The sequence below is a fragment of the Pseudopipra pipra genome, chromosome 10 (assembly GCF_036250125.1).
Source record: "Pseudopipra pipra isolate bDixPip1 chromosome 10, bDixPip1.hap1, whole genome shotgun sequence".
Lineage (NCBI taxonomy): Eukaryota > Metazoa > Chordata > Aves > Passeriformes > Pipridae > Pseudopipra > Pseudopipra pipra.
In genome coordinates, this window is record NC_087558.1 from 23069206 (window position 1) to 23092867 (window position 23662).

General features: G+C 44.9%; 1 protein-coding gene across 2 annotated transcripts in view; it reads left to right on the top strand.

Moving 5' to 3' along the window:
* Positions 1-23662, top strand: part of MYO7B (myosin VIIB) — a 49532-nt gene that overhangs the window by 2980 nt on the left and 22890 nt on the right. The window contains exons 2-25 of one of the 2 annotated variants that reach the window (XM_064666751.1): positions 750-792; positions 1619-1732; positions 2356-2508; positions 3720-3904; positions 4714-4835; positions 5490-5632; positions 5726-5839; positions 7504-7657; positions 8612-8688; positions 8998-9117; positions 9351-9493; positions 10736-10946; positions 12472-12607; positions 12828-12988; positions 14006-14044; positions 15655-15792; positions 16720-16872; positions 17418-17516; positions 18043-18137; positions 19258-19342; positions 19921-20139; positions 20723-20824; positions 21440-21586; positions 22688-22897. In XM_064666751.1, the coding sequence (XP_064522821.1) occupies positions 775-792; positions 1619-1732; positions 2356-2508; positions 3720-3904; positions 4714-4835; positions 5490-5632; positions 5726-5839; positions 7504-7657; positions 8612-8688; positions 8998-9117; positions 9351-9493; positions 10736-10946; positions 12472-12607; positions 12828-12988; positions 14006-14044; positions 15655-15792; positions 16720-16872; positions 17418-17516; positions 18043-18137; positions 19258-19342; positions 19921-20139; positions 20723-20824; positions 21440-21586; positions 22688-22897 (3138 nt within the window). In that variant the 5' untranslated portion in view covers positions 750-774. The remainder of the gene's footprint in view (positions 1-749; positions 793-1618; positions 1733-2355; positions 2509-3719; positions 3905-4713; positions 4836-5489; positions 5633-5725; positions 5840-7503; positions 7658-8611; positions 8689-8997; positions 9118-9350; positions 9494-10735; positions 10947-12471; positions 12608-12827; positions 12989-14005; positions 14045-15654; positions 15793-16719; positions 16873-17417; positions 17517-18042; positions 18138-19257; positions 19343-19920; positions 20140-20722; positions 20825-21439; positions 21587-22687; positions 22898-23662) is intronic. The other variant, XM_064666752.1, reaches the window with a different exon arrangement.

Below are 23662 nucleotides of genomic sequence, written 5' to 3' on the forward strand. Positions count from 1 at the left end.
GCTGGCAAATCACACCTAGTCCTGGAATCACTCACAAGATCCAGCTCTGTCTGTGGGACAGAAAGCTGCTTCTGAAGACTTTGATTCCTTGGTTATTCCAAGGATCACAGCCTGGACAGCATCATCCCTTAATTAAAGCACTGCTGTAGATTTCTAGCCACGGATATTTTCACTGTTATGTTCTTGATAGTGAGTTCCTAATTTTATTGTGGTTCCCTGCAGTTCCTTATTTTGCTGTTCATGCCTTGACTGCAACCCCTTCCATCCCAGCTGAGGAAGATGAACTCTAAACCTCAGTTTCTGTATGGTGGTAGGTTCAAGCTGGAGGGTCTGAGGGAACTCAGCCAAAGGGAACTCCATTCTGCATCGAATTACACTGCACTGTGGGGTCTTTTTATTAGTGAGCCAACTCACTAATACTTCAGGCAATAATTGTGCCTGGCATTTGATTGAGAGAAGCATTTGATTGAGGGAATTATTTGGTATGAAGATGTGCACAGTGAAATCTTCAGGGCTGAGAGCATCTCCAGGGTTATGTGGTAGAACACAGACCACCATCCCAGTGCTGCAGGTTCTTTGCTTTGGGTAGATGGTGCCATTGTTTCTACACCAGGTGTAGGTTATTACAATCTTTTCTGCTTAACAAAATTATTTTAAGGCATTTTGCTGTTGTTTTTTACAAGGAAACCCCTTTGTCTGTTCTGGTCAAAGCCCTTTTCTGGCCTAACGTTATGTTCTTGGCACTGCAGGTTGCATACAGTGATCTGAAACATAATGGTGGTTTTCAGAAAGGTAAGTCCTACTCTTCGCTGTGATTGACTGATTAGCCTGAGGCCCAAAGAGGAGAAAATTACCTCAACATCATGGTTCAATCAAAAAGAAAGTAGCAATAATCCATAATCAACAAGGTATAAAATAACTTCAGCCTAGGCTAGGGGAGCAGAGGTGTCTTGACAAACCTGGATGTGCTGTGATTGAGCAGGTGACCTCTGTCACAAGGTGTGGCACTGAAACCACACAAATTACTTCTGGAGTTTTATTCAGCACAAATGAGAGCTGTTAGTCTGTAACATTCTTCATAACCCGGTGCAATGTTTAGAGATGCTTTACACTGGTTGTTTGGTTTTAAATGTAAGCCCACAAAGTATTTTGAGAGGAAAAAGAAGTATTTTTTTCATTAAAACACTGAAACTATGGCAATAAATGCTAGAGTATGTAACAAAAGTTGTATGTGAGGACAGCTAGAAAGCCCATTGAAGATCTGATCCACAACTTTGTTCAGTTTTTACTCCATCTTTCTGTTTGAGTCTGTATTAGTGCCTGGAGAAAGAGGTGGTGTTCCTGAAGGCCTGTCTTTGAAAAAGGTGTTGCCTCATTTCCTGCTGTGAGAGAGCTGGGTTTGATGACTTGTCCAAAGTCATGTTCTAGGTCAGCTGTGGAGCTGGGAGTAGAACTCAGAGGTCTGTGAATGTACTGCCTGCAAGCAGTAAGAACTTAACTAGTTAAACACTGCTAAAGAAATCAAAGCGCTAAAAAGGGAAGACCAAGAAGTGTTTGCCTGTGAGCTACATGGCATCAAGTATGTCACTGGACTTGACAGTAGAATTTTTCTTCCCAGGGTGATCATGTGTGGCTGGACACTCAACCAAACAGTGAATTTAATGTCCCTATTGGGGCAGTTGTGAAGGAATCTGACTCAGGACGGATCTTGCTGGAGGACGATGAAGGCAAGGTGGGCCATGCCATAACCATAATCATGTCAAAGATGAACATAAAATTTAAAAGTATAAAATACAAAAGAAGGGCCCTTTTGGGTCAGACCAAAGCTCCATCTATCCAGATGGTCTGACTTTGATAATGTTTGGTAGGATATAATGAAAGAAAGAATATAAAAATAAGGCAAGCATAAGATGATGCCCTGGCATTCCCAGCTCCAAGCACTATGAAGATTCAGAGCTTCTTGAAATAGAGGTTATATCTATATAGTTAAGAAAAGAAAATGGACAGGCTCCAATCCCTAAATTTGGTGAAGCTTTAGGTGAAAACATGATCCCACTAAAATCAGTTAATCCCTACTGCATACAATGTTGTAGCTGTGATGACCTGACAGAGCTGCACTCTGAACAGTATTAAATTTGGTGATGTTCAGAACCCACCTGAATGGCTTAATTTAGTGTTTTGAATCATCCAGTCCTGGGGAGCAGCAGACCATTGAATTCCTGTAGGTCACACACCTGTTTGTTAGAACATGCTTGTTTTGATCATGGATTGCACTGTGGTCTAAGGCAGAGCTCCCCTGTGCTTGCCTCTGAGCTGCAGCATCACACATTAAAGGCAGTGCCTTGGCTTTTCCAGGAACACTGGATCACGGCTCGGAACATGCACATGGTGCGTCTGATGCACCCCTCCTCTGTGCAGGGGGTGGAGGACATGATCCGCCTCGGGGATCTCCATGAGGCTGGCATGGTGCACAACCTCTTCATCCGACACCAGGAGCACAAAATCTATGTGAGTGCCACAGTCACCAGGCCAGGTCACTTTGAGGAGTGACCTCTATGGCACACTCAGTGGGGGACCTGAGCAGCCTGAGAGCCTTTCACACATGCAGCCCTCTGAGTCCTTCACTGATCAAGGGTGCCAAGGAGACACAACACAGTTTTTCTCTTCTTTCATTTGAGTACTTTGGCTGTGAAGAAGAGAGCTAAGAGCAGACTCTGCAGTCACAACTCTGTGCCCAGGTAGTGACCCTGCTGACTTTCTCCTCGAGTGATCATTTCCACCAGTCACTGACAGTGAGCTAAATCTAGCCTGTGTTACAGCTTAGTGCTGCTCTTACCTGCAGGATCAGTCCAACTAGTACACAGTAACATGATTGTCCTCCAGTCCAAGCCAACATTTACTTGATTTTGATTAATAAAATAGATAAGAACAAATCCAGATATTTTGCCCGTTACAGGATTTATCTGTGACTGAGCAATCTGGCATTTTTATTTCCTTTGTTTCTTAGTTTCCAATTTGTAATATGATAATTAATATTCAGGTTTTTCCATGCTTTGCCTCCCATGTTATATACACTACAGGAGAGAAGCTGCCTCTTGCAAGATAGGTGTGGTGATGTTTAGAGTAAACAAGGACTGATTTTATAGATGCTGCAGTTATAACTACCAAGGTGTATGTGTAGACCTGTTGTATTTGACTCTAGCAGTCTGCAGTTGTCTTGTGTAGTTCTTGAACAATAATATTGCCTTGTGTCTCCACAGCCTTCAACAGCATCCTTCGTTTCAATAGTGGTGCTGTTTACAAATGTTGCTAAATCCCTGTGTATATACAGCAGAAGTATAACTTTGCCCACTAGCAAAGTTCAGCTACATCTACACTAGAATACAAAAGCAGCTTAACAAAACATTGCCAAACAGCTTATGATAACACAAAAATGCCAGGTCAAGTTGGACTTCCATGCACTTCAGCTTGAGACAGAGCCCCAAGGTGTGGTTTGGCAAGGAGATTACACCCAGCATTCTTCCTTGGGCAAAACCCTCCATATCCTAAAATTTTAACAGCAGCACCTAGTGAGGAACTGGGCTCTCAGCTTCACCTAGTGTTGTTATGATCTCCCAGGCTCCCCTCCTGCCTCTGTTGAGATTTATACAGCAAGTGGCTTTGTTGTATCCTTGTTTGCAGGTTTGCTGCCAGCAGTAACGCTCACAACTGTTTTGCAGACTTACACGGGATCGATCCTGGTAGCAGTGAATCCATACCAGCTGCTGCCCCTCTACACAGTGGATCAGATCAGGCTGTACTGTAACAGGAGGATTGGAGAGCTACCACCTCATGTCTTTGCCATTGCAGACAACTGTTACTTCAATATGAAGAGGAACAGGAGAGACCAGTGCTGTGTGATCAGGTGACTGGAGTGAGAGGACAAATAGCAGAAACCAAGTCTGGCATGGTTTTGGGGAGCCTTTGTGGAGACAGCAGACTTCCAAATGGAAGGGCACAGATATAGACAATAGGAAGGAAATATTTCTCCCTTGCTTCTTCATTTTCAGTTTAGGCTGCAAAAGGGACCTCTGAAGTCCACTGTTTTCCCCCAGAATCTTTGAATGTGGCTGTACATTCTGCACATGGTCACTACATATGGAAACATAAACTATGACCCTATGTGATGTAGGGCTATCTTTTACCTTGGAGGCATGATATTTCTGTTACATGTGCTTCCTGAGAACAGACATTTCCTGGAGAGAAATAACCTCTGCTAACCTGAAGATGGAGGGAAGCTTGCTTTCATCCTATAAACAGTCCATTTTCTGTTTGTCATCAATGTGAAGAACTAGATAGTCTCATTTCAGTAATATCTGATTATAGCTGAGGCAACTCAGTCGATGTGCTAAGACTAGCATTCACAATCTAGTAATGCAACAAAGAAGAAAAGCAAGTGGTCATTTAATTTGCACAGGTAGAGAATGTCTTCCATGGATTTGCTTGGTTTTAATTATTGGGAGAATTTAGTCCTCAGCCTAAGTCTAAAAAACAAATTTGAGCAGATAAGATGGTGAAAGACTAGAATTTTCTAGCCCTCTATGAAAGAAAGTCTGATCTGCCATTAACAGGGTAAATTTAAGTGGGTTACTTTTTTTTTCACTTGGTCTGCCATTTTGCCACCCTATCCAAAAAAAGAAAGGAAACCTGTAATGATCTTGTTTCTTATTGCAGTGGAGAATCTGGAGCTGGGAAAACTGAAAGCACAAAGCTAATACTGCAGTTTTTGGCAGCTGTCAGTGGCCAGCATTCCTGGATAGAGCAGCAAATCCTAGAGGCCAACCCCATTCTGGAAGGTGGGTTATTTAGCAAACATGCTGGATTTACCACATTTATCTCACGATAATCAGAAACAGATGTTTGAACTGTTGTTTCTGCATAACTGCTAAACCCCCTGAAAACAGTGGTGATGCACAGTGGATGTTCTCTGTACTTCCCTGCCATGTCTCCAGGAAGCCCACAGCAGCTTCCACGCAGTGGGAGGAGGTGCCACTGCAGTGTAACCCTGAACTGCTGGGACCACAAGAGTCCTTGGGAATGCAGAGCCCAAGGCAAAGCCCCCTGGTGTAGCATTCACCTTAGACAGTGGCAAAGTGACTTGGATGTATCTGTAGGGGAGCTCCCCGAGACACTCATCTTTCTCTGCACAGGGATCAAATGTGCTCCCAGTAAATCCTTCTGGAGGTGTTCAGACTCTCTTGTCTGGCCAGATACAGACCACATTTGTATAATTGGAATATGTCTTTTAGGACCCAATTATCTGGATGCACAGTGTGCCTGCCTCTCTCTTCAGGAGGCAGCCTGAGACCAGACATTCTGCAGTGCTTGCCAGCGCTGTCTTTTGGAACACAACGTGTAAAACACTAGCAGTAAAACAGAAGGGCATAAAAAATAGATTATATTCATTAACTGTAATAATCCAGATACTCTCTCTGTCCCTTGCCCATCAGCTTTTGGAAATGCCAAGACAATTCGAAATGACAACTCGAGCCGCTTTGGGAAATACATTGACATCCACTTCAACAAAAATGGTGTGATAGAAGGAGCCCGGATAGAACAGTTTCTTCTGGAGAAGTCCCGGGTTTGCCGGCAGGTGAGGGCACTGGCAGGTGTGTATTCTGCCTGCTCCTGTGTTACAAGCTTATCCTGACAAGGCTGTCCATTGGCCTGTTTTGGTTTTTTTTAGGCTCCAGAGGAGAGGAACTATCACATCTTCTACTGCATGCTAATGGGGATGAATACAGAGCAGAAAAAGATGCTGAATCTGGGCACTGCTTCAGAGTACACATATCTCACCATGGTAATAGCCTCTGCTTTCTTCTTTGTTTATCCATCTGCCATTTGCTTCTCCCAGTGAGCAATTACAATCAGTAGGAGCTGCAAGTGGTAATTACCAAATATGAACAGTCCTTTCCTTAGAATACCAGGAGCAACAACACCAAAAGTGCTGTGAGCCTCAGTTTCAGAGACTTATTGTATTGTTCACCAGTGGGAAGCAGCTTGAGGCAAGTCAAAGCTTTCTATCAAAGTCAGACTTAAGAAACATAAAGGACATATTAAAGCAGGTGGAAAACATCCCCCACTTTCCCAGGCACTCAGATCTCAGAGGAATGCAAGGGATCTCATTCCAGGGAGAACAGCAATCACATATGTGTACCTTAGAGGAAAATGAATAAGCAGAATCCTAGTCCTTATATCTAATGAATCTTATATACACAATGCAGGCAGCTGGCATTCAATATAACCTCCCACAACTGATGTTAATGTCCCTGTCTGGGTTTATGATGCCATTGTGGTAGCAGTGGAACGTTCATAGGTGAGATTTTTGAAAATAGCTAGTTGTTTGGTTTAGGACATGAAAGCCATAATGAAAATTCTGTTCTTTAGCCTGTATGGATACCTCATATTAAACATGTCAGCTGGTTTGATTTGGGCTGTTCTACAGCTGTGGAAAAAATGGGGCTTAGTCCTGCCTCTACTGAAGTTAGTGGAAGCTAGGCATCTAGTTTCAGAGAAAATCAAATCAAGTCTATCATCCCTTTCTAAAGTCTCAAAAGAAAAACCATTTAAGTTGCTGGAGATTTTTTCAAATGTAATGTTTTCAAAATAGCAGTGGTCTTGCAGCAAAAGCTGACAAGTACAATTAGTGCAATTCAGCCATTGTTCATTCCATAAAAAAGGCCCCTGGGTCAGCAGTAGGGCAGTATGATACAGAGATAGGAGGACTGGATTAAAGGAGAACATATCCATGGTTTTGTTAAGGTCAGCTGTTGGCACAAGTGGCATGTCTAGATGCTGTAGACTGAAATGTCTAGGAATATTTCACTTTTGTAATCATCACACTATATTGCCAGAAATAGCAAGGATAAAAAAGGCATTTCCCCATCTCCATTAGGGCTGAAAATAGTTTCTATCAGGAGCAGCATCCTGGGACCAGGCTTTGATGAAGGTTCTTCTGATGCTGCCTTGAATGCTTCCATTTGCCTTCCACTAGAACCTAATATTTTTATTTTGAGATTTGCCTTCTAGTACTCATCCAATCCTACTTGCTTTGATTTGGGATAAGGGCTCTTAATTGTCCATTGACAAGACAGAGGGAGGAAACCAAAGAAACTGGCATGGCCTTGTAAATGTAGGTAACCTTGTCAAAGCCTCCTGTCCTTCTGTGCTCCAGAGCAGCCTTCCCTTCAGCTTGTCCTTTTGGCCTCCCCAGAATTCTGTTTAGCCCCAGAGAAATACATTACTGAGCCCTCTGCTAATGGGTTCTTTAGAGTAAAGATGAAGGAAGAAGCAGCCATGGGAAGAGGATATAGGATATCTAAATAGGTTTTTACCTTGCATCTTGTGGCAAGTGACTCACAGGATATCCACGCTGTGTACAAAGGTTTGTCAGCCTGCAGGTCCCTTCTTCCTTGTATGGGTACCAGGAGGATTTTCCTCACCTGTGGGTGTGGTGCCTTGCAGGGCAACTGCATGTCCTGCGACAGCCGGAACGACGCGAAGGATTATGCCCACATCCGCTCGGCCATGAAGATCCTCATGTTCTCAGATTCCGAGCACTGGGACATCAGCAAGCTGCTGGCTGCCATCCTGCACCTGGGGAATGTAGAGTTCCAAGGTAAACTCAGCACTGTCTGTGCTTGCCTTTCCTCAGGCTCCATGGTAAAGGTACTTCCACTCGGTGCTTCCTGCTTCCACCTGTACAGATCAGGTTGTGCTGCTCTGCCGTGCATTAACAGGTCAACAGAGTTGGAAGGACGGGCAGATAAGCACCATAAAATTCTGATCTGTGACTCCACTGCCTAGTGTTTTGAAAAACAACATCTTGTTGTTATTTTGTCATGCCATCAGGTTTCCATGGTTGTAAATAGGCCCTTATCACACAAACTGAAACAACAGAAAGTATAATGCCGTGTTACATTTGCTGATTGTTGTGCTAGGCAAGCCAGAGGACATGGGAGCAGCTGAGTGGTGTTTGCTGTGGAGATAACAGCAGTCATCCTCCTGGCTGAGTCTGGTAAACACTCACCTGCATAGGTGCACTTTTGGTATGGACAGGCACAGTGTGACACCCACCAGCGGGATGCCAGAATCTCTCACATTTTAGAAAAGAGCTCCTCACTTTGTGATACAGAGGGCCTGATGCACTGATGCCATTTGGATTCTTTGGAGTAACGCTGGCTGCTAAAATTAGGGATTTCCTTCATTCCCCTTTGTTGTCCAAATTTCCTACAAGCAGATAGACAAAAAATATTTTCAGAAACACATTTTCTGGAGTCAAATATCACTTCCCCAGACCCTCAATAGCTACTATTTTAAATTAATAACCTTGTCAGTTTGGCTGCTGCTGTTTTTAGCCTGGTGTTCTGGAGTTGTGAGAGCCCTGTAGATCCCAGGATCCCTGGGTGAAATCCTTCGTAAAATCATCAAACCCGGGAGTTTCAAAAGAGAACTGGGTGCCCTGCCACATTCCCAGAGCTACGGGATCACAGAAATGCAACTGCATTAACAGCACAGGCCGCTAATGTAGCAGAAATGGTTCCCTCCCAGACCAACTGTGTCCTCTTTGCAGCGGCCGTGTACGACAACCTGGACTGCTCCGACGTGATGGACTCTCCACACTTCTCCATCGCCACCAAGCTGCTCGAGGTAACGCACTCTCATCTCCTCCTGCCAGTTCCTCCTTCACCCTTGTTCCCTGAGCACACCGACAGAGCACGTCTCTGGAGTGTCTGTGCAGGGATGCACATCCAACAGGCACATCCCCTTCTTCCTGCTGAGACTCCAGTCATGCTGCTGCAGATGTCTCTCTGAGTGGGGAGATATTTAACTGGGACAGCAAATTGCCAGTGAATGCTGCCAGACATGCAGTTTGTCACAGCCCTCTTCCCGATACACACTTTGCTGGATCTCCTTTATTCACCTGGAATGACCAGGTTGCCATGACTGTTCCTCCAGGTGGACTCCAGTGAACTCCAGAACAGCCTCACAAACCTGTCCATCATTGTCCGAGGAGAGAGTGTGTCTAGGCCTCTGAACGTGGCTCAAGCTGCCGATGGCAGGGATGCCTTTGTGAAGGTACTGGTGCTTACAGCTTCCATGTTTGAAGACTTTCAAAGACTTCCATGTTTTGAAGATGCTTTCAGAGCTCTCTGTCTTCCTGGCTGAGGAGTCTGATGTGACATTCACCCAGAGGGCTCCGGGCCTTTCTGGTTCTCAGGCACAGTTTCACAGCAGCACAATAACAAGCAGTAAGCTATGTCCAAAGACTCTAATGATGGGCTCTAATTCCTCTTGCATTTTTTCCTCAGGGAATATATGGACGGATCTTCCTGTGGATAGTGAACAAGATCAACTCAGCCATTTTCAACCCAGCTTCTGAGAAGCATAAGGACAGACGTCAGTCCATTGGACTGTTGGACATTTTTGGGTTTGAAAACTTCAGCAACAACAGGTAGGAGACTCCAGATGAGAAGCTGAAAAGCAGCTGATGTAAAGGGAAAGAATGAAAAAAACAGACAGACACATGCTTTTCATCATCATCCTGATTCTCAGAAAAGCAGTGACATTTCCATTACTGGATTTTCCCAATTATGATCATGCACAGATTCCATTTTTCTTCAGTCTTGGTCATATTTCTGCCTCCTCCCTCGCCTTCATTTTAGTGCATCCATTACACAACTATTCCAAAACCTCAGGAATTTTCTCAGAGGAGATGGCTATGAAGCTGCTATGAGCAAACAGCCACTATGTGAGGATGTAGTATGTCCCTGTGTCTCTGTACCAAACTTTCCTGTTCCATTGCATTTTACAATGTCTCTTGGGACACATTTGGCATATAGTACAAAGGAGACCATTTCAGCTCATGCTTACATCTTCCTCAATGTTCTCCCATACTTTTTTTTTTTTTTTTGGCTGCTTCATTTCTCCACTCTTAAGGACAGGACAGCAAAGTCCCTGGTCAGTATACCATTGTACCACTGCTGCCTCTTCCACTGGTGGTTCCAGTCCCAAAGCACCATTTCTGTTTGCTGTTCTCTCTGGGGGCAGCAGCTCTCTTAGTTACCATATCATCAGTCCTTCACAAACCATCAGCACACTCTGCAGTCTTTTTTCAATCCATTTCAACTGATGCCTCTTGCCTTCAACAAGATAATATTCCTCACTGACTTTTAGAGCAGGATCTAGGATCAATTTGGTCTGTCTTCTTTCTTTTGTGTTCTCTCCTGTTATTTTATGCTGTTCCCAAAGGCTGCAGTCCACATGGGGCTTCACTGTGGTGAGCACTCCACAGGCACACGCAGTGTGCCACAGCAGTTACCAGGTAACACTCAGGTGCAGCATAAAGGAGTAACTAACCAAAGAATTGGTAGTGCCAGTGGGAGCAGAAACATGTCACATGCTCATGCAGTCGAGATTTTCACAGTTCCCCTTTATCTCTGGAATTTCTTGAAACACGTAAGAGATCTTTCCTTGCCTACTCAGCAACACTCAATCACCAGTTGGCTCACTGCTGCTGAAAATGCCTCTCTTGTATTGCTAAGATTGGCAACATGCAGTGATGGTGTCACCAGCACTGTGGAATTTAGCAGTAGTATCTCTGGATATGTATTTAATACAGAGAATAAACAAATACCAGAGAGCAGTGCAGCACTGGCCAAGGATGACCATGGGCTCTCCTCTTGTCCTTCCTCAGCTTTGAGCAGCTCTGCATTAACATTGCAAATGAGCACCTTCAGCAGTTCTTCGTGCACCATGTCTTCAAGCTGGAGCAGGAGGAATACCTTGCAGAGCACATTGCCTGGAACAACATCGACTTCACTGACAACCGCCAGGCTCTGGAAATCATTGCACTCAAGCCCATGAACATCATCTCCCTCATTGATGAAGAGAGCAGGTTCCCAAAGGTAAATTTCTGGTTTCACTCGTAATGCCTGGCTTTGCACACAGCTCACAGGTAGCACTTGGTTTTACACATACAAAAGTGCAAAGGTGGCTTTTGGACACATTAGGAGAGGCAATGTGTTCTCCCCATAGATGTTTCTTTTAAATTAGCTCACTATACAGCTGCTTCACTCTCTGTTGGAATTTGCTCTTCCTGGTACCTCACTGTTGAAACTCTTACAGCTGTTCCAAACAAAGAAGGAAGGAGTCCAGATCATTTTACAAGGGCTTCTTAGGAAACCTTTGAAATTGTTTGTTGTTTGAGTATTGTTCTGCTCTTGGTCTGGGCTGCAGCTTGCTCTTTCTTCTCCTGATTGACAAACCTAATTGAGGGAATGTCACCATTGTGAGGAACTGAAGGGGAACTACAGGCCTGTCAGCCTGACCTTGGTGCTGGGGAAGGTCATGAATACATCATTTTGAGCACCACCACAGAGCACATACAGAACAACAAGGTGATCAGGCCCAGTCAGCCTGGGTCCTGTTTGACTAACCTGATCTCCTTCTATGACAAGGTGACCTGCTTAGTGGATGAGTGAGAGTCTGTGGCTGTTGTCTACCACAATTCTGTGATTCTGTGAAATGTTATTCTGGTGAAAGTAGCATCTGATCTCAGACATCCCTGCAAAGAATTTTCAGCCTCCAGAGCACAGTGAGGCTAAGCAGGATTGCTAGTGCAGGAATCAGATGGCAATGGGGTTGTCCAGAAAAGCAGCCCCTGCCTCAGCTCATCTGTGTCCTTCAGGTAACAGTTTGAGAGGATCACATACAGGCACACAGCTTTCCCCTTTCTTCCCTAAGAAGAGGGTGGTCCCACAGTCAGGACGAGAAGGCACCTCTTCTATGACTCCCAGAGCACATGAATTCTGAGAGCACAGCCCTCACTGCCCCTAGAAGGGCCAGTGCACACAGTGCACAGTGTGAGTGCCTCACATGCACCACGAGGGCATGAGATTGTGATGGCACCCCTTGAAGAGAAGCACCCAGCTGACTGCCTTGCCTCTGGAACTCACAATCTGGGCATGCTGACTGGTATCTGCTCAGGGAATCTTCCAGGGATCTCTGAGTCCTGCACCAGCTGCAGAGTGAAAGAACTGTGCCTGCCCAGGAGAAGGAGCAGGCACCCCTTAGAGTGTCCTGGACAGGATGGCATGAGAACCTCTGGGGGGGGCTCTGCTTCTGAGGTCCAAAGATCTGAGGAATTCTCACTGCACCTGGTGATGTCAGTACTGTTACGGGGGCTTGTGTACAGCCCTAGAACACCAGGCCTTAGGCTCTGATGGTGTGTTCTGTCATGGTGCTTGAGAGAGAGGTCTGTGTGAAAGGGAAGATACTTTTGGCACTGCCTTCCTCCAGATCTGCTACACAAATAAGGGCAGAATTTGAGCTTTTGCTATCTCTGATCACCACTTCTGTTTGTTTGCTGAGCACAGGCCAGTGCTGGGGACAATCTGATAACTGTCTGGTTTTGCCTGTATTTGTTTCTAGGGCACAGATGCCACCATGCTTGTTAAAATCAATTCCCTCCATGGCAAAAGTAAAGTCTATATCCCACCTAAGAGTGTTCATGACACCAAGTTTGGCATCAACCACTTTGCTGGGGTTGTCTTTTATGAATCAAAAGGTGAGTCTTTCTCTGCTGGATACAGAGGGTGAAGAGAAGGGCAGGACATGCCCTGGGTATGTGGCTGTTCAGGTAGTGTTGATCTGAAGCTGATCAGGAGGCCAGGAGAATGACTCTAAAGCAATCTGCAAGTTACTGTAAATGAGTTGGATTTTAGGCAGACAGAGTGGTGCTAGAGCCAGCAGGCTGCAGATGTGATAATTTTGTTTCCATCCTATAGATTTCCTGGAGAAAAATCGTGACACACTGAGTGCTAATGTAATGCAAGTGGTCCATTCCTCCAAAAACAAATTCCTGAGAGAGATTTTCCAGGTGGAAACGACCCCACCTACTCTGGGACGTGGGACCATCCGGCATCTTGGAGCTGACCAGATCTACAAGGTTGGCTTACTGGCACTGGCTTATAGAAACAACTCATTTCTCTTCCCTTCCTCTAGCTGTTCTTGACCTCTTCTTTTTTTTTTTTTTTCCCCACTGTCTCTGCAAATTCCTATCCCTTTCATTCAACTTGTTTCTGCAAAGGAAGCTGCAGGAAAGTCAGGGTCTGGTGTTTGTGCTGTAAACAAGTGCACTGTCAGCCCTGTCGCCCAGATCTGCATCCCTGGACATCTGTGCAGCCATGCCTGCAGGCTGCCCCACATCCCTGAGTCGTGGTACCTCCCCCACATGCTGGCATCAGCTGGATGGGTTTGGTCTGCACCTGCCTGGGCATCCATCCAGCACCCACATTGCTCAGAGGGGGTTCAAAACATTCATTGGAATGGACAAGGCACCAACCAGAGACCCCTCAGCAAAGCCAGCACAGCAGGGAAGTTGCTGCTGTGCTGCACAGGCAGCCAGTCTGCTGGGACCAGAACACCAAAGAGTCTCACTGGACAGTGGGTCCTGGCCTTCCCATTCTTATAGAGGGCTGACAGGTAGCACAACAGAGCAAAGAGCTGTGCTGTCACAGAAAGATACTCTGTCTCCTTCTCCCAGTGACACCTGTAGAGACAGTCTCACTGCCCTGCATACTGCTGCAATTTTAGCTCTCCCTTCTTGCCCAGAGGCTTTATGACAAAGTTCATGATGGCTCATTGTCACAGGCCCATCTGTGCCTGGTGGTGGAGGGAGCCTTGTCTGTGCTTAGTGAAAATGAGGGTGTAAAGTGCAGTGGACTGGAAACAGCATTGGGGCAGAGTTTGGGTTCTTTGTGCTGCTCCAACTTTCACAAACTGTGATTTCTGAGCATTTAACAATGTACTGTCGTCAGTGTGTAAAGGTACTTTTGCTTTTACTGTTTACATCATTGAGTTTTTCTTTCAGGACACAGAACAGCTTGCTACCTTACCTCTTATCTGTCTGTTCTCCTGGCACTGTTTTCTGATCCTGTTCTTTCTTCCTCTGTCTTTGTCCCAGTGTGGTTTTCTGCTGTCCAGAACACCTGGCCATGGACAGGTAAACATCCTGGGGGCAAAGAACATCAGAAGTGGTACAAGCAGCAACAGAGAACTGGCTTAGCATCTCTTAAATGCTGTGAATACCTTCAGATTAAATATCAGGTCTATCTACATTGCTCTAATGGTTTTTGTTCCTATAAATAAGTCTGCGTTATTGAAAAAAAGCACAGCAGCATGTCAAGAAAGGAGATACTAAATGGGGGCTACCCATTCCAAAGTGCATAGAAATTAGCTGAAATACCCCTATTAATTTTCAAATAGGTGGGGCTACCATTGGGAAGCTTAAGAAGCAGGCTACAGAAAAGAATAATGAACTAAGGGCCAGAAAACACTTTTTTGTCCTGAGGTCCCACAGTTCCTCTCCTGACACACCAGGGCAGAAAAGTCACCATTAAGCCAAAAGCCAACAACAAATTCAGCTTTAACAATGTTCCATGTGTGAGATCATGAGGGCATGGGCTTCAGCCTTTTGTGGCCTTGCCACTGAGGGTACAGCAGAAAGGCCTCTAAGGTCTGGGAGTGAAAACTGCTTTTAACTCTTACACAGCTTAAATATGTATATGCTGTTAGCATACCTACTTCAGATGCTTGCTAGTCCTAAGATGCATCAGAGCTGCGAAAAGACATTCCCAGGAGCTGTTTTCCAAAGACATGAGTCTTTGATCACTGGAGGGCAGCCTTGCCCTGCAACTAAAGCAGAGGGTGGCAATTTGAGTGTTCAAAAAGGCACTTTAGATGTGAGAACAGAGTAGAATGAAGTACTGTAAAGACCATGGAAGTGAGAGGAGCCACTGAACTTTAATTTATTTACTTGGAAAAAAATAAAAAAAACCCCACAACCCACTAACCCCTCCCCAAATGAGCAAACCAGCTGTGTTGTGCTGCAATAATTAGCTCCATGCCTGTATGTAAAAGGCCACTGGAGCCCTTCTGTTACTTGGAATTTGTACTGGTGTCACTGCAATTTAATGTGCCCATACTGAGAGAGAAGCTTGAGCCTAATGTGATGATTTGTGTGAAAAAGGCATAGGTGGAACTGTGCTGTCAGAGAAGCTGGGGAAGTCTGGAGTGGCTCTCACTCCAGTAAAAGTTTGCCTTCTCCCTGCTCACTGTAGTATTATAATGAGCAAGGTGATCAGTCATCCTAACCCTTAAGAAATAGGCTGTTCTGGATCTTTAGCATTCTTATCTATGATGGCACAAAATGTCTGGCCTGGAGGTTAGTACTGCTTTGGGAGGGGCTGTTCCTCAGGAAGCTTTCAGGCACACACCCAGGAATCACACTTGGCACCCAGGCCCTACACTAAACACAGCCTTGGTTGGAAGAGACAGGCGTATGTGGGCTCCTGTAGGTGGAATTTCTTCTACCACAGCCACCATCATTGCTAGAACTTAGTGCCCAAGTAGGTGACAGCACTTAATGGGGTTTCTTTGCAAGAATAAACCAAAATTAATAAGATGAAAATGACCAATTTAATTCCCGTGTAGGTAAATAATTTTTTTCTGAGAGTTGCGTGATACTGCTGCGCTGTACAAAACCACAAAGTTTTATTAACTGGCCTCTGACAGTGAATGATGTAGCAGTCAGCACGTGCTTACTCTTCCCAGGGCTTGGATACCACCAAGAGGCTCTCTACTCTGGGAGGACAGTTCAAGCAATCCCTGGAAAAACTAATGAAAATCCTGGAGCAGTGCCAGCCATACTTCATCCGCTGCATCAAGCCTAATGACTACAAGAAACCACTGGTAATGTTCTAACAACATGAGCTCTTGTCTTCAGTGAAGTTTTTAATCAGAAAAAGCTGTCAGTTGCTGTGTAGCACTTTATAGCTGTACTTGGCTGCAGCCAAGAAGAGCTGGAGTACAGGCTATTCCTGCAATTAAGACAGTAGGAGGATATAACATTGTTAATGTACAAAAACATCTCAAAAAATACATCCTACAGTAATGGATGGCAAAAAAAGCACATACATGCATTCCTGAGCAGAGTTATATAGTTATGTTTTCTGTAAAGCGAAAGAGAGTTTGTAGCCCCTCAGCAAGGGGACAAAAAAACCCATTTGGATCCCACAATGCTCATACTATGAAATAGCCTGAGAGAGAATAGGAGAGCTGTTGGAGTTTGTGAGAGGGGTGATGTGGCTTAGTCTGACACTACGGGAGAAGAGGAATCAGTTTGTCATTAAGACACTTGTCTGGAACTCAGGAGATCTCGATCCAGTTTTACACTTAAACTTGGTATGGTGTTGGTCAAGTGAATATTTTTGAAGTACTGCATGTGGCTTAGTGAGCCTGTTAGAAACAAGCAGCACACCTGCTATGCTTTGCATGGTATGCCCAAAGGGCCAAAGTTGCTACCGCAGTTGTTCACACCTGCAAATGATATGAACAATTCACTGTTCATCTGGAATTGTGGTTCTGGAATTGAAAATGGTTACTAAAGCCAGAGTGAAGTTAATGGGCTGTATCTTCTGCTCACATACACAGAGTTGAGGACCCTCTGGGGTAACTTGTTTATGCCCGTAATGAATTCATTCAGTGCAATTAAAAAAAGCACAGTCGGCCATTTTGCAGGCCCTCTGAGGCTGAAGGTTAATAGATATGTTCTGAGGGATGCTGGATGTGTACCTTCTTTCAGTGCTAAGTCTCCTCCTCGTGTGCTTTCCCCTTCAGCTGTTCGACCGGGAGCTGTGTATCAAACAGCTGCGATATTCGGGGATGATGGAGACCATTCAGATCAGGAAAGCTGGGTACCCAATCCGCTACACCTTTGAGGAGTTCTTTGAGAGATACAGGGTTCTCTTGCCATGGTCTCTTCGACAACAGGTGTGTAAGCAAAAACCTGGTTGAAGGCTAATTTAACTTTTCCTTATGAGGCTTTAGTCTTTTCCACGGTAGAAGGTTCTTGAATTACTGCTGGCACAGTTGAGAGAGCTGCCATGGCAGGAGCTGCCATCATGGGGACTGTCACCACAGTAATTACAGCTAAATACTTACTCACTTGGGCCTTAGCTGAAAATGCACAGCTGTTTTTAGATCCAGCTGTCATTGGCCTGCTCCATACAGACATCCCAGGCAGGATGTGCCTTCAGATGTTTCTTTTCTGTAATCACATACTTCTCAGGTCTCTGACATCCTCCTCACACTTGAACTCTGGAATGTTTGGCCATGCAGTCGTGTTCCTCCTTTTCCTGATCATTTGAGTTGAACCACTTTCATTCATTATACTGTCAGCCCAGAGGTCAGTAAGACCTCATCTCTTTCTGTTCTTCTTACTGCCCTTTGAAATGCAGGGCAGTAGATCCTTACCTATAGCACAGCTGCTGTGTTTCACAACCAAGCCCTAACATCATCATGCTTTTGCACATCAGCTGAAGAATGATGCTCGACAGAGCTGCATCAGCATCTCCGAGGCAGTGCTGGGCAAGGATGAAAGCTGGCAAGTTGGAAGGACCAAGATTTTCCTTAAAGTAAGTAAAAAGGACAGTTTTTTGTCTCTTCTCCTGAAAGAACGGATGCTTCACAGTACAGTTTGACCTGCTTGTGCAAGAGTGGTGACCTAGGAGGACTCGGTTGTCTTACAAACTCTCTTGAATCTGAAGCTGTATCTTTGTTCCTGAAGGCCAAATAATTCAGTAGAGACAGTTTGGTGTAGGAGAGGCTGATCCTGTTCCTGTGTGCCAGCTTTGCAGCTGAAACAGTGCAGTGCAATGTACTGGAGCATAAAAAAGAATGGGATACCAGTACACTGTTGCAGGAAACCACCTTGCCTGTAGCATTCCCCCAGGTAAAACAGTCTGACTGCTTGTTTATGGCTATAGACAGACCAGGTGTGCTCAGGTGGTGTGTACTCATCCTACTGAAGTCCCATAAATGCATTTTAATCACATTATGCTCCATCATGCTGATTTTGGGCCCCTTTCAGACCATGTGCCCAGTTTTCAGAGGTGGTAGGTGTGTCTGCTCACCTGGCATATCCACACTTTGTTTTAACAGGATCATCATGACACTGTACTGGAGCTGCAACGCCAAAATATACTCACAGATAAGGTTCTTCTTATCCAGAAGGTGATGAGAGGATTGAAGGACAGGTCAGTGATTTTGTAAGAAGGAAGTCACTTTGGTTTGAAGCAGTTATCTTTGTGGTGCATCTTAACACACTCTGTGCAGCATTTCTAAGTATGAAACACACCAATCTACACCTTCCACCAGCCCTAAATTCCATGCTCATCATATAAGAGTGCACAGTGTATCTATGCAGATTTTGCACAAGGATTTGGTTTGGCTCAGTTTTTTTATTTTCACAATGCTTTTCAAACTGCAGGGCTGCGGCACACACAGCTTGTATGAAGAGGAAGGGTTGGAAGGAGGATTTGTTCTTAATATTTCTGGTAAACAGCAGACATCTCAAAAGCAGGAAATCCCCATGCAATCTGTGTCCTTCTCAGAGCTACAAGAATTCTCTTATTTAGGATGCTTCTTTGATAACAAAACCTAGAAAAGAATCAGATAGAAATTAACTAGTCCTTCTCTTTGCCAAAGATGCATAATTCTTGCATTTTGTCTGGTTTTAGTTTGAAATATCTTCAGAAGGGCAATTTAGTCACTGTCAAGTAAATATTTGTCCTCATTGAATGCTCTGTGTCATGATTTCTTCTTATTTACCTTGTATCCCCCCAACCAGAACCATGATATAGGACTGAATCCTGGTTTAGTTTAGTAATATTCTTGACAGTAGAGAGCAAGAACCAAAAAACATAACACAAATGCCCCAAAACTTCCCCCTTTTTTTTTCAGACTCTGCCTGCTATCTAACAGAGTATCACCTCTCCCTAAAAGCCTCAACTTGCTTTTATTTTTAAACCATATGTGCCAGCCTTGGTGTGACAGTTTGTACCATGGGAAGTTCATCTTGCTCAGATTGGCTACTTGTCCTGGCAGCAGGACACTGGGGAGCAAGTGGTTATTAGGTGGGGGAGTTAACTTATCCAACCTTGATGTAAGGGGTTTTCAGTTCTTACAGAGCTCTCTGACCATAGCAATGAATTTGGTCTGCAGTTGCTGTGAGAATTTTTGCAGGAAACAAGGCTGAGATCAGACTGGAGACATCCCAGGAAAAAAGGAAAGAAATGCCACCTTCTTCTTTACTACTGTCATAAGAAGCAACAGAGATAACCTGTTGTTTGTCACCTCACATGTCTGTCTGCTTAGGAAGCAGTTCCTGAAACAGAGGAAGTCTGCTGTAGCTATTCAGTCAGCCTGGAGAGGCTACTGCTGCCGGAAGGACTTCAGAATGGTAAGATGAAAGTGTACACATATATATGTGTGTGTGTGTGTTTGTTTGTTTATCTACTATGCCCTGCCAGACTGAGTAGAGTATTAGGAATGAAGATATTCACAAATGAAGGGAGGAGAGGCAAGATGGCAGGGTGTAAGGAAGGCTGTAAAGTCCAAGGAGGACTCTGGGACATCTCAGGGCTTGCTGAATTCTGCTTTCTGGTGAAATAGGAACCCTCCTCCACTGCTTCTCTTGCAATTGCCACATCCATGGCTCCAAGGGTGTGACTTTTGTTTGCTTGCTTCCGTTCACTTGGCTTCATGTCTGCTCTGTTCCTTCCCTTGTCATAATCCCAGGCTATCACTGTCACTCTCTGGAGCCATTCCCTGAACAGATCCCCCAGATAACTCTGTATATCTAGTTTTAAAGTCGTATTACTGGCAGGAAACAAAGCGTAAAAGGTACCATTACATTAGCTGCTTTTATGCAGTTACTGAATTTTATGCAGTTACTGAATTTTGTTGTCTTCTACCCATCCCAGCTCACTGGCAGTCTCTCTGGTTTTGAAGTGACTCCCTGTCTCTCCCATCCCTCAGGCGATGCTGGGATTCGGGCGCCTGCAGGCCCTGTACCGCAGCCGGCAGCTGGCCCAGCACTACGGGGCCACCCGGGCCCGCATCATCCGGCTCCAAGCGCGGTGCCGGGGTTACCTGGTGCGCCAGAAGGTGGCGGAGCAGAAGAAAGCTGTGTGTGTCATACAGGCGTACGCCAGGGGCATGTTGGCTCGCCAGACCTACCAGAGGAGGAAGGGGGAGGTACGCTCACAGGTAACTTGTTTCTATGAAATTCCAATCTCACGAACAACAAGCGTTGTCGCAGCATAGCGCCAGGTGCGGATATTCATTTTGGGATATTTTATTTTGAGCTCTTGTCAAGCCGAAAGGCAGAGTGTTAGGCAGACTGATCTTGTTTACATTTGCTTTATGTGATCGTTATCATGGGTCAAAACTTCACTGACACAGCTGAAGCGGTTTTGACAGAAGGCAGGAGAAAAGATGTGTGCATGTATCTCTCCTGCGAGGGGAGATCCATTCATACAGAAAGGCCTGCTAATGGCACTCAGGGATCCAGGAAGGGAATCCTAACACAGTGTGTCTTGTTATGTGCTACCAGCCTCTGATAGTCCACAGCATGTTGGAGGCCTCTCTATGACTTCCTTGATGTACTAATGCTGTATAAACAGGACAAAGCCAATTTGCAGATTTCTGCCTCTTCCCTAAAATGCCCGATCTAGAACTGAGTCCCTGTTGGGAAAAAGTGCTGGTGTGGACAGCTCGTTAATGGCTGAAGGGACCTGGCTCAGCAGTTGTACAAATGGTCACAGAATGTTGTCCACAGAACAAGCTGGAAGCCAGGAATATCCACTTGGAGGAAGAGGAAGGTCTCATCCAAGTCCTTGGACCAGTGAAAGCAACGGAAGAAGCTATGAGATTACAAAAGGTAGGTATGTTGGTGGAAGAACACTGAGTGCTATGTTCCTTGGCTAACAAGACAGCTTGCCCTTGCCTAGACCAGACCTGCAGACGTGTTCAAACATCTGAGCACTGCTATATTTTAAGAAAGAGAAAACGTAGTTGCAAACCTATTTGTAATAATGCTTTGAAAATGGGACAAGCCAAACACATACACGTTTCCGACTGCAGCATGAGCTGGCACGTTAGCCAAATATGCCCAATGCTATTACAACCCCCTGACACAAAACCTTTTTAAATTTTAAATGTTGTGGGGGTTTCTGCTGTTAGAAATTCTGTGTTTTCCCGGTATTATCTCTTGTTGATAAAGTTCTTGAATAATTGCACATCATTATCAATAGGCCAACAGTCCATAAGGGCAGCTGTAAGAGCAAGTCCCTGCTGCTGATGTGCCAGATCTTTGTGACTGCTTGACACAAGCAACATTTGATTTCCCATTCCACTACTGCACTGGTAGGGCTGGACCTCACTGTCACACACCTTTGTAATAGTGTTTCATCTTCACACTCCTTCATTCTAACAGAATGATGTTCAAGCCATGCCTAACCTATTTCTATGTTTATTTCTATGCCTGGCAACTCAGGAGAGAGAGGAGGCCGAAGCAGGACAAAGGAGTGACACACCAACAAATCATGATGTTATCAGTGACCAAGAAATGGTGGACAAAATTTTTGGGTTTTTACCTTCTATGATTGGAGGCCAAGAAGGACAGGCTCCTCTGGGTTTTGAGGTACAGAGCTGCAGACTGGTAATGAGTCATGCTTATCCCTTGTGTAAGTCCACTGACTGCTGGAATTCCATCAGTGGTCAGTTCTGCTTAATGAACTTCTGTACAGTGAAAGGATCACCCAAATTAGTCATCCAGACAGCTGAGGTGAGATCTGCTTTCAGAGGTCAGTTCCCAACCGTTTTGGTCACATGCATTTTGAGAACTATATAGATTCTAACTGCAGATTTGTTTCTTTGGCACAGCCTATTACACTCTGGAGTTTAAGCCAGAAGTTGCCCAGAGTGGTTACATTTTATTTAAGACTTTTTAAAAGCCTTTTGGTTCATTATAACCTCTAATTAACATCCAGAGAAAAAGTCATACACTCTTCTCTAAGATAAATACTTTTAATTTAATGAGAAGATATTTTGGCAAAAGGAGTAAAATACAACCAAGAAAAAGCATTTCACTACAACACTCAGTACAAAAACCCATTCCACAGAATCAATATACTAGCTGTAGTAAAACACAATTCATTGGTTTTAAGTTACCCACAAGAGAAGGAAAAGAAGAAGAAAACAGATTAAAAGAGTAAAGAAAAAGGGATGAAAGAGAGAAGTAGAGAGGGGAAAGTGGAGGCAGCAGGAGAAGAGAAAGAGAGAGAAAAAAGGAAAAATAGTTACCGACTAGATTTGATGGTTCACATGGTTCAGGTTGGTGATTTTCTGCCTGAAAGGTGGAAGTTCATAACCCGAGTTATCCCATGTTCTTAAAAGCAAAACTTGGTATATACTAGTCCTGACAGCTGTAGATGATGGAATTGCATAGGGAGAGGTGGGCAAAATAGAATGGTCTTAGTGCAGGATATGAACAGTGAGGTAACACCTGGATTTTCCATCAGCAATATTGTTGCTGAGGACCAAGACAGGAAGGCCATATGAAGAGGATGTATCTCAGAAGGACAAGCTCTGAGTCCAAATGATCTGCTGGTAGCAGCTGTAAATGGCTTTGAGGTTAGCTGGAAAGGAGGACCTATGACCAAGAAAAAAAACCCCAAAACCAAACATAAGAATATCAGAGTTCAGGGAAAGAAAATATGCTTCTTCCTCATGTTCTGCACAGGACTTGGAAACAAAGCCTAACAAGCTGGAGGAGGTGGACCTGGACATGGTTCCCATGAGCGTGAAGCTCGAAGAGGAAGCAGATGGCTTGGAAGAGTACACCTTCCCCAAGTTTGCAGCTACTTATTTCCAGGGGTCTTCTACACATACACATATCCGGAGACAGCTACGGCACCCACTGCTCTACCATGATGACAGGGACAATGTCCTGGTATCTTGCTCCTTCTTGTTGTTGAACCTGCTCTGTCCACAGCCCTAGCTTTACAGCTCCCCTCATCCTTGGGTCCCCTGCTTCTGGCACAGCCCTGGGAGCCAGAGACTCTAGAGCCAAGCAGATGGTCTTAAGCACCTGTATGAAAAATAACAGTTCTCATCGGCATTTTTTGGCACTTTGCAGGCAGGCACTTCCCACAAACACCTGCCCAACACAGGATCTCTAGTTACCTTCAGTCTACCCAAAGAGGGAACTCAGAGGTTTGTTTTGACTTCTCCAGAAGTTACCTTTTGGGGGCAAAAATGAACCAGAGAGAAGAAGCACCAGAGCTCACCCATTTCTCTGCCCTTGTTAGGGTTGCTGGTCTGTGAGTTAGGACAGAAGGGGGAGGGCCAGGCATCCAATATTCTGTTGAACCAGAGGGGGATTAGGGAGGGTGTTTTCCTTGATGCTAAGCAGCCTTGCAGAATTGAGGATCCCACATGTCAAGAACTCCACTATTACTTGGCTTTCTAGTTCTGGGCATGAGGGCTCCTGGAAGAGTCCACTCCACTGCCCAGGTGGGTAAATGCAGGGTGCAGTTCAGCCAAGGTTTCTCCACCTCACTCCAGCCACAGCATACCTGCAAGGTGCCAGTAAAGGGAATGGTGAGGGCTCAGCAACCACAGAGCAAATCTGATATTCTCAGCAGAGCTGTACCCTCTTCCTTTAGCATTAAAGTGTTGTGAGTGTTGCTCTCATGTTGTTTGACATGAAACTAAA